Source organism: Drosophila virilis, chromosome 3 (assembly GCF_030788295.1).
Source record: "Drosophila virilis strain 15010-1051.87 chromosome 3, Dvir_AGI_RSII-ME, whole genome shotgun sequence".
Classification (NCBI taxonomy): domain Eukaryota; kingdom Metazoa; phylum Arthropoda; class Insecta; order Diptera; family Drosophilidae; genus Drosophila; species Drosophila virilis.
Window position 1 is genome coordinate 54,784 of NC_091545.1, and position 24,269 is coordinate 79,052.

The window sequence follows — 24,269 nt, forward strand, 5'->3', positions numbered from 1 at the left end:
TATATATATATATATATATATATATATATATATATATATATATATATTTGTACATTATAATTATTTTATTATATATATATATATATATATATATATTATTATATATATATAAATATATATTATTATATATATATATATATATATATATATATATATATATATATATAGCTGCAAGTTGGCTGCCTTGACGATGTCCTTGAATTCAATTCCAATTTCAATTCTTTGTTTTGGCAATGCTGCATTTTACATAGTGCCCAAGCATTTAACTATTTGATTTAATCATTTAAAACACACAACATTTCTGGGAAAGCTCTCTGTTCACAGATGTGCAATATAAAACTGTTTTGTATATTCCACAGTGTTACAGCAATATTCAATACAGTAATGGGTTCTTTGTATTTACCTACGACTTAAGATAACTTTACGGATTGGACTTTGTTCAAAACAGGAAATAAGTACAGTTTTACTTATTTCGGTCATTTGTTTTTCATTGTTTTTTGTGTCATTTGATTCTAAGTCTATAGCACATAAGTACGTTAGTATTGTTGGAGTGCATCAATAAATCATATATGCAGCAATGGATGGTCTAGGAGAGAAGAGAGCATATAGATTAAGTTCCGCTCTTAACGTTAATGGATGTTTTGTTTTAATTAAGGTACCCTATTATTTCGTGATTGTGCTTACATTCTGGCTGCTGCTTATCTTATATACATTAAAACGGCAGTTCCATTGCTATAAGCGAAGACGACAGATCTTTCACATCAAGAAATTACAATTGGAGGTACGAAAAAATCTTAAAAGGGAGCAGTTGACCTTCGACTCAGCCAGGAATATTTTGCATGCAAGCATGGTGCAAACTGGCACTAGGAAAATAGCCCAGCTGACGGATCTACATACTCTACTTCAGGATATAAACAACCAATTGGAAAAATTGCATAATGCGCTGGATTTTAACTAATTGCAACTAAAACGCCAGCGGCAAAGTCATAATAATAAAATTATTAGTTCTTGGGTTTAAGAGTAAATGAATATACACATTATTTTGAGAATAATTTGTTAAATCACAACAATGCAAAGGCAACGAACGTTAAAGTCTAAACCTAAAAGGCTTCTACGATATACCTTTAGGGCTTCATGAAGCCGCGCGACCAGTTCTTTACCATAGGCTTCGGCTTACTCAACTTCTCAAATTCATCGGCCTGCATCTGTTCACAAAGCTTTCGTTGATTTTCGCGAAACTTAGCAATGGGCTCCTCAAACTGGTTATAATATTGAAGAACCTCCCGCACATCGTCCACTTCACTGCTTCCGAGCACGCTTAGGAACGAGATTAGATCAAATAATGTTGTGTCATCGTCGTTTCCAGACCAGCGTGGTATTGAAAATGTGTTTCCCGGGTGCATTTTTGTCGAGTTTTTGTCCCAGTCTACGACTACCACGCGCTTGAGATCGCGATTCAGATTATCAAGATTCTTCACGTGGTGGCCACCAACGAAGTGAGTTGAATCACGCACAAGACGGTACATTATATAGCCGCTGGGATCGAGGGCATCAAGCAGCGGAAAAACAGTCATTCCTTGCTCGGCTGTATATACAACAATCTCAAAATACTTTGAACATTCCCTCAAGAAAACGTCCACGCCAGGACGTTTTTTAAAACGCCACCCCGTTTGATAAGTCCAATCGGGATGTATAAGCAGGTCCTTAACCTCAAGTACCAGTGTGTAGGGGGGTTGAACATAAGGTGCCTGTAGCGGGTCAGGCAGCAATTTCTGGCTTGAGGGTTCCTGAATGAACCTTTGAAAATGATTAAGCGACTTAAAAGTACGTGCCATGTATTGCTTAACCAGCGGCAAAGAACTGAACTCGTCCGTAACTTCGTTTCCTTGTTCATCAAGTGACGGCTTACCAAAGAAGTAAATAGCCCAAAAAGAGAAGATCACACCTCCCACACCAAAGACCCCAAACCCTATTTTCATACGCTTCCAGGCCCGCTCCATTTCCCTAAGTTCTTCCTCTTCCTCACGCTTACGTCGATCACGACTCGCCTCATCGTCAAGCTCCATTGATGTCTGCGGAAATAATTTAGACAGTATCTGCGTTGATGTTTTCTCACATGTTGAGTAGCGGCGGTGTATCAAATACACAAGATGCGGGGGTTCTAAATAGTTAGAATATATATTGCAGGGGGGCATATACACTCCCTTTTCTGTGCACTTAATTCCCGCCTGTGTCTGTAGCATGACACTATTAATCATGGTGTGCCATAAGCCTGATGTGAGCGCACGAGAAGTATTTATGAGCTTGCGGCTGAAGCGTGAGCCCCCGTACAGCATTCGCCCTATTGCGATTGGAGTCATTTGCAAATTGCAACGTATGTCTGCAGATTCAAATAAATGAATTATTTTGATTTTCCAATTTACGAAATGGCCACTGAAAAATTTGACATTTTTGTTTAAATCAGCCGAGGATTTTTTTTTAGTTTTGTGGTTTTTCATAAATTGTCACCAGTCAATGACAGTTAAAGTATGCTTGCTGAGCGATTTGAAGTCATACAACATTTTTCTTGTTTTTAAGTCGAATATACTTAAATATATAATTAAATTGGACAATAAGAAAAGTAACGCTAGGTAAATAATTATGTATAAGCATAATAGGATTGACTCAATATATTTATTTTATCTCCTTATTATTAAGAAAAATATTTAATATTCCAAAATGTTTTAAAATTGCTAATAATGAAAAACAAAACTTTCATTTACTAAATGCTTTGAAACAAATGTTGCAGTTCGTTCTGGTTTCGGCGTATATGGTGGTGGTATAGATATTTATAATCCAAAAAAGACAAATATTTTTATAATTCTTTGAAAACATTATTTCAGTACATTCTGGACGCATTGAAAGCCGTCCACGTCGTAGTGGCGGTCTAAACCGAGGTGCTGATGCTGAAAACGATGATTTTGGCAGTATGTAGCATTATTTGTATCTTATATCAATTAATAATTATTCGCTTAGGCATGAACAATATTAACTGGTCGGACATGCGACTTCAGCCATTTCAGAAAAGCTTTTACCAGGAACATCCAAAAAATCGTAATCGTTCATCACAGGAAGTTGATTGCTACCGTACCCAGCATCAAATCACCATATGGGGTCTGGCTCCCAACCCTATCCAGTGTTTTGATGAAGCTTGCTTTCCAGAATATTGTATGAACGAAATACGACGTCAGCGCTACATAGAACCCACACCAATTCAAGCCCAATCGTGGCCAATAGTTATGTCAGGGAACAACTTGGTTGGCATAGCTAAGACAGGTTCAGGCAAGACGCTGGCTTTTATACTACCTGCCATAGTACACATCAGAGGTCAAGCGCCATTAGAGCGTGGTGGGGGTCCCATAGCACTTGTACTAGCTCCCACGCGCGAACTGGCTCAGCAAATTCAGTCGGTGGCCAATGATTTTGGCTCCAGCTCCTCTGTACGCAATACATGTATTTTTGGCGGATCACCGCGTACTAAGCAAGCCAGTGACTTGCAACGTGGCGTCGAAATTGTGATTGCCACACCGGGCCGCTTGCTTGATTTTTTACAAGCCGGTACAACAAATTTGCGTCGCTGCACATACCTTGTATTAGACGAGGCTGACCGTATGATGGACATGGGCTTTGAGCCGCAGATACGTAAAATATTTGGCCAAATCAGGCCAGACCGTCAAACACTGATGTGGAGCGCAACTTGGCCAAAAGAAGTACGCCAACTGGCAGAAGACTTCCTCGGCAACTACATACATGTAAGTTTGAATTGATAGCGTTTTTTAATGTAGTTTATATCTCGACAATTTACAAAGATAAACATCGGCTCAATGGAACTGTCAGCCAACCACAACATTCGACAGTATGTAGAAGTTTGCGCTGAGCATGAGAAAGGCGCAAAATTAAAAGATCTGTTATCACACATTTATGACCAGGCCGCTATGCCAGGAAAGATTATCATATTTGTAGCCACAAAAAAAAAGGTGGATAAACTGGCACGGTTCATAAATGCTTTAGGCGTTAGTGTGGGTTCCATACATGGCGACAAATCCCAGATGGATCGTGACAATGTGCTTAATGACTTTCGTAGCGGCCGTGCCAATATATTAGTGGCAACCGATGTGGCAGCACGTGGCCTTGATATCGATGGCATTAAGTATGTCATTAACTTTGATTTTCCACAATCATCAGAAGATTACATACATCGAATTGGGCGCACTGGACGGAATCGTTCTACAGGAACATCGTATGCGTTCTTTACACGAAAAAACGCCAAATGTGCACGCGCATTAATTGAGGTCCTGCGGGAGGCAAATCAAATCGTAAATCCAGAATTGGAATACATAGCACAAGATGCGGGCGGTGGCAGTGGGCGCAGTCGTGGTGGCCGGGGATCTGTTAGAAGTTATGTCGGAGGCGGCAATGGATCATCCGGAAGTTCTAATGCTTTCAGTTCCTACCGTGGCTCTTTAAGTGGCTTTAACGCGTTTAGCGAATCTGGCAATCGCTTTGATCCATCATGCACGGCCAGGAGTTTCAACACCGAACGGGGATTCAGTAGCAGCACCGCCCAAAGAAGCTATAGCGGTGGTGCGCTTGGTGGTAGTGCTGGGTTTTCAAACGGTAACAGATACTCAAACTCTGCGCGCCATTAGGAAAAATGAATAGGATTATTAAATTTTCATTTTAGGTGTTTTATACTTTAGCTCACTATCATCTTGCTTATTTATTGCCACGCAAGAGTATGAGTACAATTTTGATAAAGGTTTTTATCCATCAACCATATAAAAATAATATACAAATAAAATTTTCATGAAAACATACATTTTAAACAGTTTAAAAATATAAATAAAATATATAATTTGCCTGCTTAATGCGCGCCGAACTTTACGTATACTTTTTAAACTTAAAACTACTATATTTTGTGCTGTTGCTAAATACATTGTTGATTTATAACCTTACCTATTTGACCCATTAAGCTGGAGTCGGCGTCTGGCGGGTACCTGCGATTTCTCAAAGATTAGTAAAGACTTTGTATTGTAGTCGCAGTAGTTACCTTTCTCCTTGTGCTTACGCACCTTGGAAGAGCGAACGCTGGTAGCTGTTTTTTTTTCTATAGCACCAGGAGTGCACTTTTTGTTGTTAATGTGAACGAGGTCGCAGCTGTGTTGAGTATCATCTTCAGATGCCTTTAATTTCTCCTCACGTGTCATTTGTCCAGCTATACATTCTGACCAGGGTCCCTTTTCATACCGGCAAGCTTAAAAAATCCGAAAATGTGACAAATCAATATATGAAATATATTGCTTTGCTGCCAACATTGCTATTAACTAACTTTTAATTTTACTAACCTTTCTTGCACTTTTTCTGTATGGTCCTAGTGGGTGGACACTGGGACTCACCCCTTTTCAAAGATAGAGTACGCGTGCGCATGTTAGTTTTAGCATCACAATCCGTCCATGAACTCTTTGCATAACGACAAGATGGTGCTGTGTGAAGAATATAATATTATTTATTTTAATAATTAACGTGAATGTTTATGACCAGTTAATAAACGTTGGGGTAAAATCTGAAGAATGTAGTTGACTCGACTTTGCAAGAATATGCATTTGAGAAAGATCTACGATTATTTCTGCAAAATCTAAATGTATGTAAAAGGCAGAAGGAAGCAAGTCTGCAACCCTTTAAAGTATATATATTTTTGATCAGCATCATATATACTTTATGAGGTCGGAGATGCTCCCTTCTGCATTTTACATACATTTTCATTTTGCACCAATACAATATACCCTTTTCACCCAATTTCAATGGGTTCAGGGTGAAAAAATGAACATTATAAAATATTTGGAGTCGAGGTTTTTAAGCTTACCATTTTGTGTGGTCCTTGCCCTTGCTCCCGATCTTTTGCCTGAACGATGCTGATGTTCCGCATTTTTAGGCTTTAGGAAATGTCGCGGCTGCACCATCAGAACATCCTTACCAATGGGTAGAGATGATTGCTTTAAGCTTGACTTACGAGAACCTGCTGCACCAGCGCGCTGCATCTGATTGTTCGGATTGTTTCCTTTTTTATTGTTTTTTACACGTTTATTTCCACCAACTGTAGTAGTTACAGGCACTGTAGCCAACTTTTCAGTTGCAGCTTCACGCGCTGTACGCACTGTCACGTCACCAGAGTGATTTTCCATAACCAGTTTCGCACCCCTAGCGAGCTCAGTCAGAGGAATAGCACTGTTTTTCCCACTACCATGATGCTCATGACTATAAATCAACATGGGCATCAGCAGCACTGTTGCTAGCAACAAATGGATCATGGCGTGTGTGGACACGGTTTTTAAAAGAATCATTTCAGTTGGCCAGCTATGTACTCTGGCTCCCTAAGAAAAGCAGACATAAAAATAAAAACGCGGTTAATTATTAGACTATTACACTTTAACTGGGTGTGTATAAAAAAATTGAGGCAAACGACCTATTTTGCATTAATAGTTTAGCAAATAAATACACATTTATTTATAATATAGGTCTTTTTTATGTCTGCTAAGTAACATTGCTTAACTTTTTATCCAAGCAAGCAACTAAAGGCGAAAAAATTAAATGGAAAAAAGAATAAATTTAATTATACTAGGTCGAAATTAAATATATTTTGCTTAGTAAGAAGAAGTAATTAGGTAAAAGCCATTTAAAAAACGGACTTGAAACTCAGATTCTTAAACAATTAAATTTGCAGCGTACCCAGAAAAACTTCAAAAATCCAACTTAAAACAAACAAAGCAACTAAAAAACCAACCAAAGGGCACAAGTGGCGTCGCATAGCACCACCAAAAAAAATTTCAACTAAATGTATTTGCAACTAGTCAACTTAGTTGTAAACTTTAGTGTAGTCAAAACACGCACTTGTAGTTGAGAAACATCCTTAAATAAAGAAGCTTATGGCAATCGTATTTATATATATATACTTTTTTTTTAAATAACATTCAGATTATTAACGAATTGTCTGCAGTCAGAACTCATTAGAAAATCTAGTTTTAAACAATTTCATTGTGGATATTGCACATCTGGTGAACATGCAAAGGGGACCTGGCATTCCTCTCACTCATTTTTAAGGCAATCAGTAAATTAATTTATGAATAAGTTGTCTGATGTAAATTTTTTGTAAGCTGTCTATGCATATATAAAATCTGCAATCAAAGAACGGCCACTGGAAGGAGCTGCATCAACGATTTTATATTTTATTTTAATTTATTTAAAGGGATCCAATTGAATTGCCTTGTCTGGAGGCATGTATAAAGTATTTGAGACCAATTGACTTCAGTCTTTCAAAACGGATACATTTTTATGTGTACGAACTATTTGCACAGGCAGTTGTAGTTAAGCAATTGACGCTTGTTTAAAGTTCAGAGCAGACAATACATGAAGTGGAATGAAAGCGAATTCCAAGGGTTCCATAGCGAGTACTTTTACCTATTTAATACCCTGCAAATGGTTCCCAAATTTGAATTTGCAAATAGTTCTTCCGAATATTAAGCTTATTTTAAAATAACGATAACTTAACTTTTCAATAAAAAGTGGTATCAATATTTTGTTCTTTGGGTAATCTAGGAGTTTATAAGGCTAGAGACACTTAATTGAGGATATAGAATAGGGTCTACACCACTTCACTTTACATAATAAATAAATACTAATAAGTAAATATTCCAATAGATTATCAATTTATAATCGAAACAGGCGATAGATAAAAGCAACGCTGGTATTTTGCCAAAATCCTGGCATATGTATGTATTACTGTTCATTCATCCTATGCGTTTCCTTAGAGAGTATACATATATTATTATACTTCTCTTCAGTCCTGAACCACTTTGCTGTCACGCTGCCCTTTTATTGTAGAGTATACATATATTATTATACTTCTCTTCAGTCCTGAACCACTTTGCTGTCACGCTGCCCTTTTATTGTAGATTCAGCTTATAAATTATGCATACACCACTAAAAAAGGATCTGGATCTTATATTTTCCGAGAAACGCTCGAAAATCGAGGTTGAATATACATCAAAGAAACTGTGCTTATATCGATTCATAAATATAAAAAAATTCTAATCTGCGTATGGTTTAAGAAACGTGGTATAAGAGGGAGAAGAAATACAAAGAATTTGCATTTAACTCCATAATTCATTGTCTTTATACAAATAAAACAAGGAAGAGGTTCTTGTCAGGAGCTCCCGACTAGGGAATACTCTGAACCCTCTTATTTCAACACAAACAAGTAAGAGGTTCTAGTCGGGAGCTCCCGACTAGGGGATACCCTGAAACCTCTTCTTCCAAAATCAAACGCATATATATATTCTATTTTAAAAGCTATATGTTAAGTTTGGCGACTCTAGCTCTTATTATTTACCAAAATTGCCCAAAAAACAGGATATCGATAGGTTAAGTAAGCATCATAGTGTGCATTTATGAACTAACTAAATCGCAAAAACGATTTAATACACTATGAATTAAAAAATTGTTTTTCTTTTTTGTTTTTATTGGTTGCTTCTTTTAAACGTAATTAAGTTAGTAAGTTTTAAGAATCAGGAGGAGTTTTTAGCAATTATGGTGTGAAACTTGATCTCTGTCACTGAGCGCTAGAATTTTTAGAAATTTAGGTAAAGAATTTTTCGGATATTACCGCGCACCATTTACAAAAACACGGGAGAGACTCACTCAAAAGGTCCTCTTTTACCCGAGGTTACTGCTCTGTTGCAATTCCGTCAGAACTAAGTTTAAAATCTCAATTAGCAAAAGCTTTAAAAATAATTTTCACTTAACTGCGCGTTGCCGTGGCCGATCAACACGCTCCAGAGCTGGGCGAGAACTGAGTGAAGCTGGCATATGCTGCGGCTGGTGACGCTGCAAGTAACAAACAACACTTGAAATACGAGAGGCAACAAAATAACTCAGCTTGCCACACACTCAATGCACTGAGCGGAATTTCAATGGAGTTTAAGGTGACTTATTCTCTTTCATCACCACTCTTTGGGATTGGTATCTATTAGTATAGACATAACTAAATATATATGGCATTTAGTCTTATCGACAACCAATGACATTTGTGTTATTGTGGTGCAACGTTCCAGCAGTTACTGCCGTGACAAGTGTCATAAGCATCAGGCTGTTTTTTTCATATGATTGATGGAGAGCAAATGCATTTAATTTCAGATAAGACGGAATGAGTTTAAAAATAAAATAAATAAAAATTATAAATATATATATATATTTATAATTTTGTATGTATATATATATATATATATATATATATATATATATATATGTATATTTGCAAATATAACGTAAAATTATCAGAAATATATATATATATATATATATATATATATATGTATATTTGCAAATATAACGTAAAATTATCAGAAACTGTTTAACATTTTTTTTTAATTATTAAAGTATTAAATACAATTTTAATATTTATTTTCATTTTTCCTAGACAACTTTTATCAAACATATTGAGATTCAATTTTAATGATGGGTTTTATACTCTCCATTCCATGCGGTAGGAAACGAGTTTTGAGTGGATTTTTAGATTGAGTGTATCAGAATCAAGTCATATTTAACGTTCCCAGCAGAGAGCGCATTGTTTTGATGAGATACCAAAAATTGTTTCAAGCAGACTGGAGAAATGCCAAACGTTAAATATCCAGTCAGGCAAGGGAAAAAATGAAAACAAAAATATAAAACAAAAACAAACAAACAAACATTTCGTTGTTGTTGGTTTAGTGAATATATTTATAAGTACACTTGCAGATGCATTATATGTTCAACATACATACATGTATCACATGCTAGTATAAGAAGCGTGAGATTGTACGGCAAACGACGTCGTTGATATGTATTTTCTTCATTTACTTCTTTGTTTACTTTCTTAGTTTATACTTTTCATATACATATATACATATTTATCGGTCTGTTTGTATTGCATGTATGTGTGTCTGCTTGTAAATATATTTGTGGTTGACCAGTCGCTAGAGAGCCCGGAAAGCTGCAGGTTTTTAGACAGTCGAGACAGCAGAGTTCCCTAGCAAAAACGGTTAGCAACTTGGATTTAGCTTCAAATACAATGTGAAGTAGGCTGACATATTTCTGCACACGAGCATTCACCTTCCACTTTTAATCTAAAAATATCTTTGAATTTTCCTCTCTCCGCGCTTGCGTTTTCTGTCTCTCTCACATTCTCTCTTTCTCCGCTTCTCTCTATATCACTATCTCTTGCGTTCTCATTGTTTCTCACACTCTCTCTCTCTCTCTCTCTCTCTCTTTCTCTGTCTCTCTCTCTCTCTTTCGTACTCTATTGTACTCACCGTGTTATCTTGCTCATTTGGTGAGAAATTGTATCTCAATGTGTTGCTATGTGCCAACATTAACTTTTTTCCCGTATTTTCAGGATTTATTAGTGTTAACGGAATTGTTAGTCGCATTCACATATATATACATATAAGTTACTTAGATTATGAAATATACATAGCTATGTATGAATGTATGTGTAATGAGGGAAGCAGTAACAATAATACATATATACCATCGTATGTATGTATATAAATGCAGGAATAAGTGTATACATGTATGTGTTGCCATATTTTCTGGCAATTGCACAGCTTGCATTTATGTACGTATATAAATGACTGCTGCCGTCATTGTTGATGACGTTGCTGATGTGCAAAAATCAGATTTCAATGACAGTGCTAAACATACATACATGTATGTACATACATACATATGTATGTACATTTTTTCAAGCGCACAATCGACTAACAATTGATACTACACGCAATCAGGGGTGACTTAATGGACATCTATACATACATATGTAGATGCAGCTCATTTTCTTGATTATTGTCTTCTCTTTCCTGCACGCTTATAATTATAAATCTTTAAGAGCGTTTTCTGAAAAGGCGTTTTTTTATTTATGAAAGTCTTTAAGTAAATAATATTGTTTTTGTGACAGCTTTACTGTTTACATATACATACATATCTATATTGTATTCAAATGTGAATAGCCGACAACGCAGTATGGACATACTTATGGATGTTTTATGTATGAATATAAGTTAACCAGTTCTGTCCCATATCCCAGTTCTAGCAGCTACAAATGTCAAGTATTAAATTGTCAGTTCTTCGAATTACTTTCTACACGAGCAATGGGAAATTCAATGAAAGAAGTATTTCTGTATGTATATACAAACATATGTATATACATACAGCCACATACATTTACAGTCTGTACGAGATGACAAAAAACCTATTAGCGTGCTTTTCACTCGTAAACGGATTCAGAGGAGACGCACTGATAATATGGTTGTTGAATGTGCCTTCTCTTGTTGACAACTGTATAAAAGCCCTAGCCTACAGCTATCCAAATACGATCCTTATGATTGTCCAATCAAAATATTTTACGTAGATATGCATGCTCATATTATTATGAGAGCATTACTTCTCGATAATATCAATATAAAATGTTATGTTAAATGTTTTCACTCATAAATGATCTACGGAGTTCTATTATTTTACAATTAGCAGAGTTTTTCAGACAAGCCTTTCACCACACCCACTTTGAATAACTATGAAGATATTGTGATTCATTTTATTTTCTTATATCCCTATTTCATATATATATATATATATATATATATATATATATATATATATATATATATCAGTACAATTAGATTATAAGCCATAAACGCAAGACTTTTCTGAATGTTACCGATTATTATAGGAAAATCAAGTTTGGTTTTTAAATATTGAATCTCCGCGCTGCTGTAGCCGGTAAAAACTAACTGCCAAAACATTATTCAACACATTTTTTAAAAAGCAAAAATAACTTTCTGATAAAATACTTACATTTATGTACGTAATTGGGTTCACAAAAATCAATTGCAAGCCCTGGAGCCTTGAATTTGGGCTGTAATTTTGGGAAAGTTACATTAGTTAGCTTAATCCAGAAATTTGTTACCTATCTCGCTAACGTTTACACATCTGCGAACCGTATACACTTCCAGCAGAGCCACAATTAAGTACAGTCACTTATAAACATCCAAGTACTTAACTTCCATTAAATTTGATTTTACCAAACAACCATTAACATCCAATTATAATGAACAATTTTAATCAATACTTTTTTGTATATCCTGAACCCATTGAACATTAAAAAGGTTTTAATGCTATTGTGTAAATGCAAGTTGACCGAAAAGGCAGCAGAATATCCTAGATAAACTATTATAGATTATGTTTTTATTTAAATCCTTGTCAAGTTTTTATTTATAATATTTTATGAAATTGCAGTTTTTTTGTTCAATTTTGCCTTTCATTGTATTCTTAATGTATGTGTGTAAAATGACTATATTGTATGTATATAATTTCTGATTTACTTGTCGTGTCTTCGAGCTTTCAAGGCTTACCGATAGAATAAAAATAATTTCAGTTAAGTACATTTGATATTAAATATTCATATAAATTTGTTTTGCAACTCTTACATATACATATGTGTGATTTTACATAATTATATGAATCCACACATATTTATACATAAGCTCTAATTGATCATGCAGTTATCGTTTGTATTATAATGGCTATGGTTGCATTTTTTTTAAATACTTAAACAACTCTACTATTTTAAATAAATGTACTTTGTTTAAGAAAGAACAAGATATTAAATTCATTTTTAAATACTATTATAATTATCAGCTAAAACTGAAACGACTTTTTCTGTGGGAAGGGTTTTCCGTACTGCATGATTTTTTTCGGAAAATTATATTTTTCTCACCTTTTATAATTCAAACTGAAATAAAATTGAAATTGAAAAAAAAATCTAGTTTGTGTGAGAGATATTTGTATGTAGATACATTTTCGGGGGTTTTATGTTAGATTTTTAAAATACGCAATCGCATTATCTAATGCTCTTACGATTACCAATCGGCCAATGTCCCTTTGTTACTTTGCAATACTATTGTATTACTTTTTACAATATTTACACTAAGTGTTTTATTAAATTTTTGCATTTATTGTATGTCTAAATTGTATATGTATTCTTATATCAATTATACGTGCCGCTGTTTTTTCTGTTCTCTTTTATTGAGATCAAATACAGAAGCTGATATTTTCAGACGAACGTTTTACATCAATTATGTTTGAATAACTTTTGTTTAAATATGGGAAGGTTTATATTAATGTAGGTGTAAAGTTATTTTAAGAATAACTCGGCTAATGCTTTATATGAATTGTCGGACAATCTTCCGGGCTATAAAAATTCCTATCTGCCGGATCAGTCGTATTGTTTTTTTTTTTTTTTTTCATTTGGAGAAACTTGAATAAACTGAACTGCCATGGTTGCAAATATCAATCGCAAATTCTTGCAAACTTTTTCTTTAGTGTAGATTTTAGTTTATTCCGTTATTTTATATAAATTGTTTAAATGAAATCTACAATTTTTTAAATGTGTTCAAATATAATTTTTACGGTTATCCATTAAGTGGGTTTATTTTTTACGATTTTATTTAGTATTCTTATATTTTGAAAAACGAGCTGCAGGGAAAAATCTAACATCTGACTTTAAAAAAAATTAGTCTTTGCTACCAGATTACTTAAACACGTCCTTTGCGAGCAGCTGCAGGTAAGATAAGATACCCAAAAAATAAATATAATCTTATAATGCCTGTTATAGTGTCTTAAGTATGCTCTGTCTTCATATCTAAAAATTCGATTACTAACCTTTATCCTTATTTTTGCGCTGCTCCTTGGCAGTCTTATCCTTGGACTTGCCGGGCTTACAGTTCTTCTTAATCAAACGTGTTGCTTCGCATGAAGGATCGCTAGTGACCTTTAACTTATCAGCTCTGGTCATCTGTCCAGTAGTGCATTCAGACCAAGAGCCCTTCTCATAACGACACGCTGAAATTCATTTAAGAAAAATACATAATTTGTTTTATATTAACCCATTTTCTTAGTAGATTTATATCACATTTTTACCCTTCTTGCACTTTTTTTGAATAGTGCGAGTTTGATCGCAAGCTGGGTCGCCCTTTTTCAATGTCAAAGTTCGAGAACGAGTATTAGTTTTAGTATCACATTCAGTCCATGGGTTTTTGCCATAACGACATGAGAGGCCTGTGAAGCAAAGTTTAATATCATTAGAAACAATTTAATTCTCTATAATAAAGGTCGCTTATAAAAAAAGTTAACAACTGAGCTCACCATCGCTCTTTGTCCCGCGTTCGTTGCGTATTAAGACCTCGTGATCATCCTCTTCCCAAACCTCCCCCTGTATAGCTGTTGTGGGTTGAGTCAGCTCGGCCACGGGCAGAGCTAGTGGCGTCTCCTGCCCCTCTGTAGTTCCAAACACAAAATTAGACATCAAAGCTGACCATGTTAAGATCGCAGCCACCCAGAACCCTTTGCAATTATGACTCATTGTACGAGTGTTGATTGCCTACAATTTTAAGCCGTAAATGTACACTTTTATTTTTGTATGGCATTAATTAATGTGGTAAAATATCGTATGATTAAATTAGCTTAATAGCAATGACCAATACCGTTTTAGATACTTTTCCTTTGCAACACTGCTTCAGTCACTCGTTTTGTTTTTGTTTTTAAAAAAATTGCATTATTCATCAATTTAACTGAATTTATGAGCAATGCTTTGCAGTTGCCATACTGACTCGGACAATTTTAATAATTTTTTATAGTTTTTTTACTAGTCTTTAAATTAATGATCTATGAAGTGTAGCCTTAATAGCTGTTTTGATAAGTTGGGATTAGGAACATTAAATGTATGTAAAATTTGTGGACAGCAAAAAAATTGATTTATACTTATTACTAAAAAGTAAATATACACACATCAGCTTACAGAATCTAAAGCATCTGAAAGCTAAATGAAAATTCTTTGTGCTTACCCTCTGCATACAATTTCCTTAGTATCGCTCAACTATGTAAAGAGTGACGCAATACGCGCAGTATATTTGTTAATCCAGACAATCACACTAAAATTGTAAAAAATCAAGAACAATACACACAAATAGAAACAGATACAAAATATATTTGCTTTTAAATTAAAATATTTGAACTCTTGGATTTCTTATATCCTTTGATTCGGATTCAAAAATGGCTAACTGCGTAGCACTAAATTGAAACACAATTCTTAAACTAACAGTTATACACACACAAAACGCTCCTCCACCACACACACTAAAGTAGCCAATTGACTATGGCGCTGACTGGGGATGAGACTGAGCGCAGAAAAAGAATTTGTTCTGGGAATTTTTCTGAACTGCTTTCGTTGCGTGTCTCTTTTAAACTGAATAGCAAAATATGCGAAAAGCTGCAAAAGGCCCTGCATAGTATCCTGAAGGATGTTATGCTCTCAACCAGGTGTCATTCTCTTTTCATCTATCTCGCTCTCGCACCGAGGGCTTTTATCATAAAGCTGCGCATGTTCCAAAAATAAACCCCACCATTGCAGCTGCTATGTTTCCTGTTTTAGGATGAAGTCTTGCAATTCAAAGCAAAATATCATGAATTGATTTGCCAATAATTAAAGGTTTTTTTACATTTTAAAAAATTATGAGGACAACCTTATCAGTAAAATTTTTCATCACTGACTGACACATTGCATGGGTTCAAGAGTCCTCTATTATGTAAAGATATGCAGTTGCTATAATTAATCGCTTATGCTCTTTCATTACAGTTGAGCATTTGATGTTAGCCTGTGGTCTCAATGTTTGTTAACATTGAAGTTATTTCATTTATTATATATAATATTAATTAATTTATTGTATACTAGCGGTTATAGCCCGGCCTTGCCCGTGGCACTTATGTTATAAAATCAATGTTCTCGAATAGCTTTGAAATTGATTTTGAAACTGAGAGGACTGTAAATAAACTACTCTCATACAAACGATTTCTGTCATTTTACCACTGTTTTGAGTGGAATTTTCCAAATCGCTGAAACACGTATTCATTACATTCTTATATAGAGCTTTTAAAATAAGTTTGATGTAAATCGAACACTTAAACTTCTCAAAAAACTAGTTTAAAATGTCCTCTCCACTGAAGGAGCTTAGATTTTGCAAAAAATGTGAAACACGTCTCAAATGATTTTTATGTAGGTCCATGCAAATGAATTTGTAGGCAAAAGGCCACCCACCAAATATTTGCCTTCCATTTCCACCGAGGAGGAATGGATTTTTCGAAAAGTGTGAAACACCCCTCTAATGAATTTTAGCAATGATCTTTGAAAATAAGTTTGAGGCCAATCGGATGGTATACAAAAAAGTTTCATACCAACGTTTCTCGCCAATTAACCATTGTTTTGGGTGGAAATTTCCAAATTCCTAAACACGTATTCATTAAGTTCTAATGTAGAGCTTTAAAAATAACTTTGAAGCAAATTGGACACCACTTAAAACTTCGCCCAAAAAATCTTTGAATCGTATTTCTACCGAAGGAGTTTAGATTTTGCGAAAAATGTGAAACACATCTCAAATGATTTTTCGTATAGAGCTTTGAAAATGAAATTGAGCGCGAAACGTCACCCATCAAATCTTTGACCCCCATTTCCACCAAGGAGAAATACATTTTGAAAAAAGTCGGAGACACTCCTTAAATGAATTTGAACAAAGAAATTTGAAATTGAGTTTGAGGCCAATCGGATGGTAAGCAAATTTAACAGGATATCGATATCGATTTTATCGATTGCTTCGAAACGGAGTAAGTTATCGATAATCGGAAATAAACTCGATCTGCGCGGGAACTAGGAGCATCTAAATCTATAATTTTAAGTCTCTAGCTCTTATAGGTTCTGAGATCCTTGCGTTCATACATACGGACGGACGGACGGACGGACGGTCGGACGGACGGACGGACAGACAGACGGACATGGACATATATATACTTGTTGGGGTCGGAGATGCTTCCTTCTGCCTGTTACATACATTTGGATTTCGCACAAATACAATATACCCTTATACCCATTTTTAATGGGTTCAGGGTATAAAAATTTCAGCTTCCTAGATCTTACGGTTTGGGCTGTGCGTTGATCACCAATCAGTCAGTCAGGACAAACCGTTTTATATATAGAGATAAAGCCCTTCCTAGGTTTATTATTATAAAGATGATTAAGCTTTACTTAGTGACAACGTTATTTTACCACAGTATTATTATATTTTTTTATGGATAAGTAAGCATATACACATAAAACTGTTTTTTTTTTATAACATATAGCTTTATAGGTCAAGATATTACAGGTAGATTTCAACTTACCACGGGCGGAAATTTATGTCTAAATTTCAAAGTTATTACTAAGTATGGATAGATATACAAATAAATCTGCGAAGACCATAAAATGTCATAAAATTTAAAAGTATAAACTAATTTAGTCAGATAGTCGCACTAAACGATGGTCGCCTTGACTAACGAACAGCCCCCTTTTATCTAATTTGACGCTTTATTGCTGATTATACAGCTATTCAGTTAGCCTGATTTATTATGATATGCTGCATACTATTTTTATACCCTGAACCCATTAAAAATGGGTATAAGGGTATATTGTATTTGTGCGAAATCCAAATGTATGTAACAGAAGGAAGCATCTCCGACCCCATAAAGTATATATATTCTTGATCAGCATCAATAGCCGAGTCAATCTAGCCATGTCCGTCTGTCTGTCCGTCCGTCCGTCCGTCCTTCCGTCCGTCCGTCCGTCCGTATGTATGAACGCAAGGATCTCAGAACCTATAATTTATAATATTTAGATGCTCCTAGTTCCCGCGCAGATCGAGTTTGTTTCCGATAATCGATAACTTACTCCGTTTCCAAGCAATCGATAAAAATCGATATCGATATCCTGTTTTTTGGGCAATTTTGGTAAATAATAAGAGCTAGAGTCACCAAACTTGACATATAGCTTCTAAAATAGAATATATATATGCATTTGATGTTGGAGGAAGAGGGTTCAGGGTATACCCTAGTCGGGAGCTTCCGACTAGAACCTCTTACTTGTCTTAACTACTATTACTATTTTTTAATCCAAAAACTAAAAGATTGCTATAAAGATATTAGGAAAGGCAAGAAACCAAAAGGAAAGTATTCAATTAATGTCGCTGTCTTTTGATTAATACAGTAATTTTGCTATTAATGCTCCCCCAAAAAAACGCTTGCATAATGTTTAAGACAAATAGTCTAAGACCAACATTTCCCAAGTCTCAAGGAAAAGGCCACAAGCCAAAGCCCATTACTGCATTTGCTGGTGGCCAACGTATGCAGTCAAGCAAAAAATCACGTGCCTGGAATTCATTTGTAATTTAATGTCTATGAAAAAAGCATGTGCGCTTCTCCTAATTGTACAAGTACAACAGTGCACATCACTGCACATTTGAGGCAAAGTTCCAAACAGGAATATACTTATTTCAAAAAACTAAAATTATATTATTACATCTTATATATCTTATATTATTCTTATATATATTATATTATATGTCAACAGACGAGTTAATATAGCCATGTCTGTCTGTCTGTTTTTTTGTTTTGGTTTTTGTAAAAAAAGCTTTTTGAGTTATCAAGATATTTGTGACATCTGCCAAGCTCAGTATTTATTAGTTTCACTATGCTTCTTACAAATATGGACCACTACATATCGGACCAGTGTATCATATGGCTGCCATAGGAACGATAGATCAAAAACTACGTGGCTGTATAAAAAACTTTTTTGCTTATCAAAATATCTTGCCGAACCGGCATTTACTAACTAAGCTGCTTATATAAGTATAAGCCAAATCTTATCAAGATCACACTACTAATTTTATAGCGCTTGTGAAGAATCTTTGTTTTTCAAGATATTTTAATCAAACTCAGCCCTTACGAGTTTTACTAATTTCACATATCTTGAGAATCGTAAAGTAAATGATTTCAAGGATATTCAATTTTCAACGTGCCGAAGATTTTCTATTTTAAAGCAAGCTTTTTTATTCACTTTTCTTGACTTCCAGCAAATAAATATCTCACAATTATTCCTCAGTGTGCTTTATCCCAAAAATGTTGACATTGTAGTCACTTGTATTTATGATACGGATAAAATGGATAAATACAAGTATAAACACAAAATCAAATTTGAAAGTGAGATGAATCCTGTGGGTGAACCGGACTATTTATTTATTACTTGCACTGTCACCCTTATGTGTTAGCGCTTGTTGCTTATAACACACACAAATAATATGAATGCAGTGGCAGCAGCTCCTGCTAAACTCATCGGTTTCGGAGAGCCTAAGGCATGAAAAAACCAGTAAGAGGCTCTAGTCGGGAGCTCTCGACTAGGGGATACCCTGAACCCTGAACCCTGAACATCAAATGCATACATATATATATTCTATTTTAGAAGCTATATGTCAAGTTTGGTGACTCTAGCTCTTATTATTTACCAAAATTGCCCAAAAACAAGATATCGATATCGATTTTTATCGATTGCATGGAAACGGAGTAAGTTATCGATAATCGGAAACAAACTCGATCTACTCAGGCACTTGGAACACCTACATCTAAAATTTCAAGAGTCTAGCTCTTATAGGTTCTGAGATCCTTGCGTTCATACATACGGACGGACGGACAGACGGACAGACGCACGGACGGACAGACGGCCATACAGACAGACAGACATGGCTAGATCGACTCGGCTATTGGTGCTGATCAAGAATATACATACTTTATGGGGTCGGAGATGCTTCCTTCTGCCTGTTACATACATTTGGATTTTGCACTAATACAATATACACTTATACCCATTTTTAATGGGCTCAGGGTATAAAAAGCCGAATTATCGGCAATGAGAAAATGTTACCTATGCCTTCGATCTCGAAGACACGGTAAACCCAGAATGAAGCTTATAAGTGTCGATCTGTCGGTTAGTTACGATACAACATGCACAAGTACTCCTCTTAGTGTGCACCTCCATCAAATAAGGTAACCTTCAGTCAGGATATTTATAATTGCGTACTTACCTGTATGAGTGTAAATTACACGTACATTTCTTTTATTGTCATTTAACCGTAGGCGGGAAACGAATTTTTATTTTACATCACTGAAAGAACAGAAAAGCAGAGAAAGTATTTAACTTAAGAACGCAGCTAGCTTGATAAACCTTATTTGAATTAGTGAGAATCGCTTAGTAGAGCAATATTTATAAATAAATTCATATACATAAAAAAACATGCATACATACGATTGAAATAATTGTTACTTTTATTTTCAATGTTTCAATGGCCAAATTAAAATTTGCTGCCGGCTCCTCCGCTAAAACCATAGCCACTTCCTCATACATAGTTAAATCCGCCTCCTTCATTGTTCAATCTACCTTTTCCATAGTTAAAGTCGCCGTCTCCTCCTTTGCTGCCACCACCTCCAATACTAAACCCACCGCCTCCTCCTTTGCATAACTAGCCGCCTTCTCCATTGCTGGAGCTGTCGTTTCCTCCTTTGTGTAAGTTGCCCCCTCCTCCATTGTAAAAGCCGATCCGTTGCCGATGCTGTCGTTTCCTCCATAGTTATGCCAGCCGCCTCCTTCATAGTTAAGGTCGCCGTCCCCTCTTTTGCCGCTACCACCTCCAATACTAAAGCCGCCGCCTCCTCCTTTGCGTAAGTTGCCGCCTCCTCCGTTGCTGAAGCTGCCGTTTCCTCCATAGTTAAAGCTTCCTCCTCCAATATCATATGATACTTAATTTATGAGAGTCGCGTAGTAGGGAACAAGTTAAAAGTAGAATTTTTATATATATTTACCAACATACATACACACATACATTCCTAGACACATTCGTGTACAAATGTATACACACACATATACACATTTTTATACATAAATATATATGTACATACGGTGACATACACACATGCGTCCGTACACACAAACATACAAAGCTATAAACATAAGCATATAAGCATATATGCAAACGTATATACATACACAATTACTTACATATACATATAGATAAACACAAACATAAATACACAAATACATACAAACATAAAAATATACTCACATACATATGCGTATGTATGTAAAAACGCATGTGCGTCGTTTTATATATGTATTGAATATATATTTGTATGTATGTTTGATTGTATGTATATATAAATACATATTTTTTGGTCGAAATTCATGTCAAAATCTTACCCCAAGATTCGTATCTTTGTAGATATGGGTCTTAACTTCTACATAAATCGACCAAATCTCATCCGATTTGTACGATAAATTTTATACCCTGAACCCATTAAAAATGAGTATAAGGGTATATTGTAACAGGCAGAAGGAAGCATCTCCGACACCTTAAAGTATATATATTCTTGATCTGCACCAAAATCATACCGCAAGATTCGTTTATAATCATGGGTCTAAGCTTCCCATTCCCATAACTTGGTTAAATCTCATCCGTTTTTTACGTTGGTTGCCTTTCTCATTTCCCTCTAGAATAATCTCTTGTTCAAATTTGAATACATATTTTTACTCGAAATTCATGTCAATATCTTACCCCAACATTCGTATATAAATATAGGTATAAACTTCCCATTGCCATGACTCGGTTAAATCTCATCTGGCTTTTACGATGTTTGTATTTTGAAACCCTGAACCCATTAAAAATGAGTGCAAGGGTATATTGTATTTGTGCAAAATGCAAATCTATGTAACAGGCAGAGGAAAGCATCGCCGACCCCATAAAGTATATATATTCTTGATCAGCATCAATAGCCGAGTCGATCTAGCCATGTCCGTCTGTCCGTCCGTCCGTCTGTCCGTCCTTCTGGATGTCCACATGTCCGTCCGTCCGTCCGTCTATATAAACACAAGGATCTCAGAACCTATAAGAGCTAGACTCTTGAATTTTTAGATGTAGGTGCTCCTACTGTCTGCGCAGATCAAGTTTGTTTCCGATAATCTATCACTTACTCCGTTTCCAAGCAACCGATAAAAATCAATATCCAGTAATCGATATCCAGTTTTTTAGGCAATTTTGGTAAATAATAAGAGCTAGTCACCAAACTTGACATATAGCTTCTAAAATAGAATATTTATATGCATTTGATGTTGGAAGAAGAGGGTTTAGGGTATCCCCTAGTCAGGAGCTCCCGACTAGAACCTCTTACTTGTTCCTAATGGTTTTCCCTCTAGAATAATCTATCATTCAAATCTGAATATGTTAAAATCTTACCGCAAGATTCGTATGTATACAAGGGTCTAAGCTTTCCATCCGCATAAATCGGCCAAAAATCATCAGATTTTTGATATTTTTTTTCCTTAATGTTTTCCCTATGGAATAATCTCTCATTCAAATCTGAATACATATTTTTCAGCCGAAATGCATGTCAATATCTTTCCGCAATATTCGTATAAATACATGGGTCTAAACTTCCCATCCCCATAAATCTGCCAAATCTCATCCGACTTTTACGATGTTTGTGTTTTTCTTAATGGTTTTCCGTCTAGTATAATCTCTTATTCAAATTTGAATACATATTTTTCAGTCGAAATTTTTGTTAAGGTCTTACCGCAAGACTCGTATATATACATGGGTCTAAACTTTCCATTCCCATAACTCAGTCAAATTTCATCCGATTTTTACGTTGTTTGCCTTTCTCTTTATGGTTTTCCCTCTAAAATAATCTCTTATTCAAATCTGAAAACATATTTTTTAGATGAAATTTATGTCAAAATCTAACCGTAATGTTCGTATATATACATGGCTCTAAATTTCTCATCCCAATAAATCGACCAAATCTTATCTGATTTTTACGACGTTTGTCTTTTTCTTAATTGTTTACCTTCCACAATAATCTGTCATTCAAATCTGAACACATATTTTTTAGTCGACAATCATGCAAAATCTTACCGCAATATTCGTATATAGACGTGGGTGCAAACTTCACATGCCCATAACTCGGTCAAGCCTCATCCGATTTTTACAAGGTTTGGCGTTTTGTTCACGGGTTTCCCCCTTGAATAACTGGGGAATCAAATCTGAATACATATTTTTTAGTCGAAATTCATGCCAAAATGTCTCGGTCAATTATCATCCGATTTTTACGAGATTTGGCTTTTTGCATCTGGGTTTGCCTCTATACTAATCTGGCATTAAAATCTGAATACATATTTTGACCTTGGCTTTTTTTATAGTTTGGCCTCATAAATAATCTGGGGTACCGTCAAATGTTCTATCTAGTCATAAGACAAAATTTCACTACCCCATAACTTGGTCAATTCTTATCCGAATTTCACGAGGTTTATCTCTTTGGCCAGGGCTTGGCCTTTAAATCAATTAATTAATGATTGAGGCATCCAAAGCTGGAAATATTATTCTGGTTTTTGACTTATCCGATTTATTTCATAAGAACTTAATGAATACCTGTTTCAGCAATTTGGGAAAGCATTTGAAATTTACTTACCGTCCGATCGGGCTTAAACTGATTAATTTGATTTATAAACATATATATACACATAATAATATTTATATATATATACATATATTGTGTATGCATGTATGTACCGCACAATTACTTGTTAAACAAAATCTTCACCCTTTCAATGTTGTTCTCTCTCTCTCGACCTCTCTTTCCCTCTCTGTATGTGGCATATGCATGTGCTCACGCCAATTTGCCTTTTGTCAATAAAGTTCAGCCACAAAATGTAAGCGACAAATAACTTGCCAATAGAAAAATAAACCAGTAGAGGTTAATGAAAATTTGCAAACACACACACAATACGAACCAAACGCATTTAACTTTACACATTTAATTTAAATCTGTTAAAAATCGACATTAAATTTATTTAACACGCGCCGAGGACGCGACCGATCATTAGGAAAGAAGGGTATAGACTAAATTGCCCCATTGCACCTACGTTAAGCCGACATTAACACTAATACCATAAAAATTGAGAGCACAAACGCAAGCATATTTTACTGCCTGAGAAGTAAGATAGCGAGATCAAAATTATTACAGCCAATAGCAACCGTACAGTACATATGTCGGGAGCTTCCGACTAGGGAATACCCTGAACCCTCTTATTCCAACGCCAAATAAATTAAACATTTAAAAAATTAAATTACCCTGAACCCTCTTCCAACATCAAATGCATATATATATTCTATATTAAAAGCTATGTGTCAAGTTTGTTGACTCTAGCTCTTATTATTTATTTTTGATTGCTTGAACAGGGA

General features: G+C 35.2%; 5 protein-coding genes across 10 annotated transcripts; 1 reads left to right on the forward strand and 4 right to left on the reverse strand.

Annotated features, from left to right (window-relative positions):
- Positions 1–984: 984 nt before the first annotated feature.
- On the reverse strand, positions 985–2,489 carry ttm2 (tiny tim 2). The gene has a single exon (XM_002060281.4). The coding sequence runs from the start codon at positions 2,358–2,360 to the stop codon at positions 1,125–1,127; it is 1,236 nt and encodes a 411-aa protein (XP_002060317.1). The 5' UTR covers positions 2,361–2,489; the 3' UTR covers positions 985–1,124.
- A 72-nt stretch (positions 2,490–2,561) lies between these two features.
- Positions 2,562–4,840, forward strand: LOC6636844 (ATP-dependent RNA helicase p62). Of its 3 annotated transcripts, none has more exons than XM_070207939.1 (4): positions 2,562–2,630; positions 2,883–2,966; positions 3,016–3,791; positions 3,849–4,840. In XM_070207939.1, the coding sequence occupies exons 3-4, from the start codon at positions 3,018–3,020 to the stop codon at positions 4,686–4,688; spliced, it is 1,614 nt and encodes a 537-aa protein (XP_070064040.1). In that variant the 5' UTR covers positions 2,562–2,630; positions 2,883–2,966; positions 3,016–3,017; the 3' UTR covers positions 4,689–4,840. The 3 variants fall into 3 exon arrangements, with proteins under 3 accessions (XP_070064040.1, XP_002060316.2, XP_070064041.1); XM_002060280.4 differs by lacking the exon at positions 2,562–2,630 and adding an exon at positions 2,686–2,818; XM_070207940.1 differs by lacking the exon at positions 2,562–2,630 and having other exon boundaries at positions 2,878–2,966.
- LOC6636843 (uncharacterized) lies at positions 4,841–8,892 on the reverse strand. 3 transcript variants are annotated; one of them, XM_032435615.2, is made up of 5 exons: positions 8,734–8,892; positions 5,903–6,410; positions 5,385–5,522; positions 5,090–5,293; positions 4,841–5,036 (listed from the first exon to the last, which is right to left on the reverse strand). In XM_032435615.2, the coding sequence occupies exons 2-5, from the start codon at positions 6,378–6,380 to the stop codon at positions 5,008–5,010; spliced, it is 849 nt and encodes a 282-aa protein (XP_032291506.1). In that variant the 5' UTR covers positions 6,381–6,410; positions 8,734–8,892; the 3' UTR covers positions 4,841–5,007. The 3 variants fall into 3 exon arrangements, with proteins under 3 accessions (XP_032291506.1, XP_002060315.2, XP_032291505.1); XM_002060279.4 differs by having other exon boundaries at positions 8,706–8,882; XM_032435614.2 differs by having other exon boundaries at positions 8,839–8,861.
- A 4,427-nt stretch (positions 8,893–13,319) lies between these two features.
- On the reverse strand, positions 13,320–15,380 carry miple1 (midkine and pleiotrophin 1). Of its 2 annotated transcripts, none has more exons than XM_002060278.4 (6): positions 15,237–15,380; positions 14,970–15,056; positions 14,272–14,506; positions 14,047–14,184; positions 13,789–13,968; positions 13,320–13,684 (listed from the first exon to the last, which is right to left on the reverse strand). In XM_002060278.4, the coding sequence occupies exons 2-6, from the start codon at positions 14,976–14,978 to the stop codon at positions 13,662–13,664; spliced, it is 585 nt and encodes a 194-aa protein (XP_002060314.2). In that variant the 5' UTR covers positions 14,979–15,056; positions 15,237–15,380; the 3' UTR covers positions 13,320–13,661. The 2 variants fall into 2 exon arrangements, with proteins under 2 accessions (XP_002060314.2, XP_015023716.1); XM_015168230.3 differs by having other exon boundaries at positions 15,225–15,379.
- Positions 15,381–20,407: 5,027 nt separating this feature from the next.
- On the reverse strand, positions 20,408–20,860 carry LOC138911014 (uncharacterized). Its single transcript, XM_070207836.1, has 2 exons — positions 20,851–20,860; positions 20,408–20,775 (listed from the first exon to the last, which is right to left on the reverse strand). Exons 1-2 carry the CDS (start codon positions 20,858–20,860, stop codon positions 20,408–20,410), a joined length of 378 nt encoding a protein of 125 aa, XP_070063937.1.
- Positions 20,861–24,269: the final 3,409 nt, after the last annotated feature.

Excerpts from the sequence above, each read along its gene's own strand:
- ttm2 (XM_002060281.4), bottom strand. The coding sequence starts at position 2,360 with ATGACTCCAATCGCAATAGGGCGAATGCTGTACGGGGGCTCACGCTTC.
- LOC6636844 (XM_070207939.1), top strand. The coding sequence starts at position 3,018 with ATGAACAATATTAACTGGTCGGACATGCGACTTCAGCCATTTCAGAAA. Across the intron at positions 3,792-3,848 it reads TCCTCGGCAACTACATACAT|ATAAACATCGGCTCAATGGA; the intron begins GTAAGTTTGAAT and ends CAATTTACAAAG.
- LOC6636843 (XM_002060279.4), bottom strand. Across the intron at positions 5,523-5,902 it reads GGCAAGGACCACACAAAATG|CACCATCTTGTCGTTATGCA; the intron begins GTAAGCTTAAAA and ends TTCTTCACACAG. Across the intron at positions 5,294-5,384 it reads ACAGAAAAAGTGCAAGAAAG|CTTGCCGGTATGAAAAGGGA; the intron begins GTTAGTAAAATT and ends GGATTTTTTAAG.
- miple1 (XM_002060278.4), bottom strand. Across the intron at positions 13,969-14,046 it reads TCAAAAAAAGTGCAAGAAGG|CGTGTCGTTATGAGAAGGGC; the intron begins GTAAAAATGTGA and ends AATGAATTTCAG. Across the intron at positions 13,685-13,788 it reads GCGCAAAAATAAGGATAAAG|CTGCTCGCAAAGGACGTGTT; the intron begins GTTAGTAATCGA and ends TCTTACCTGCAG.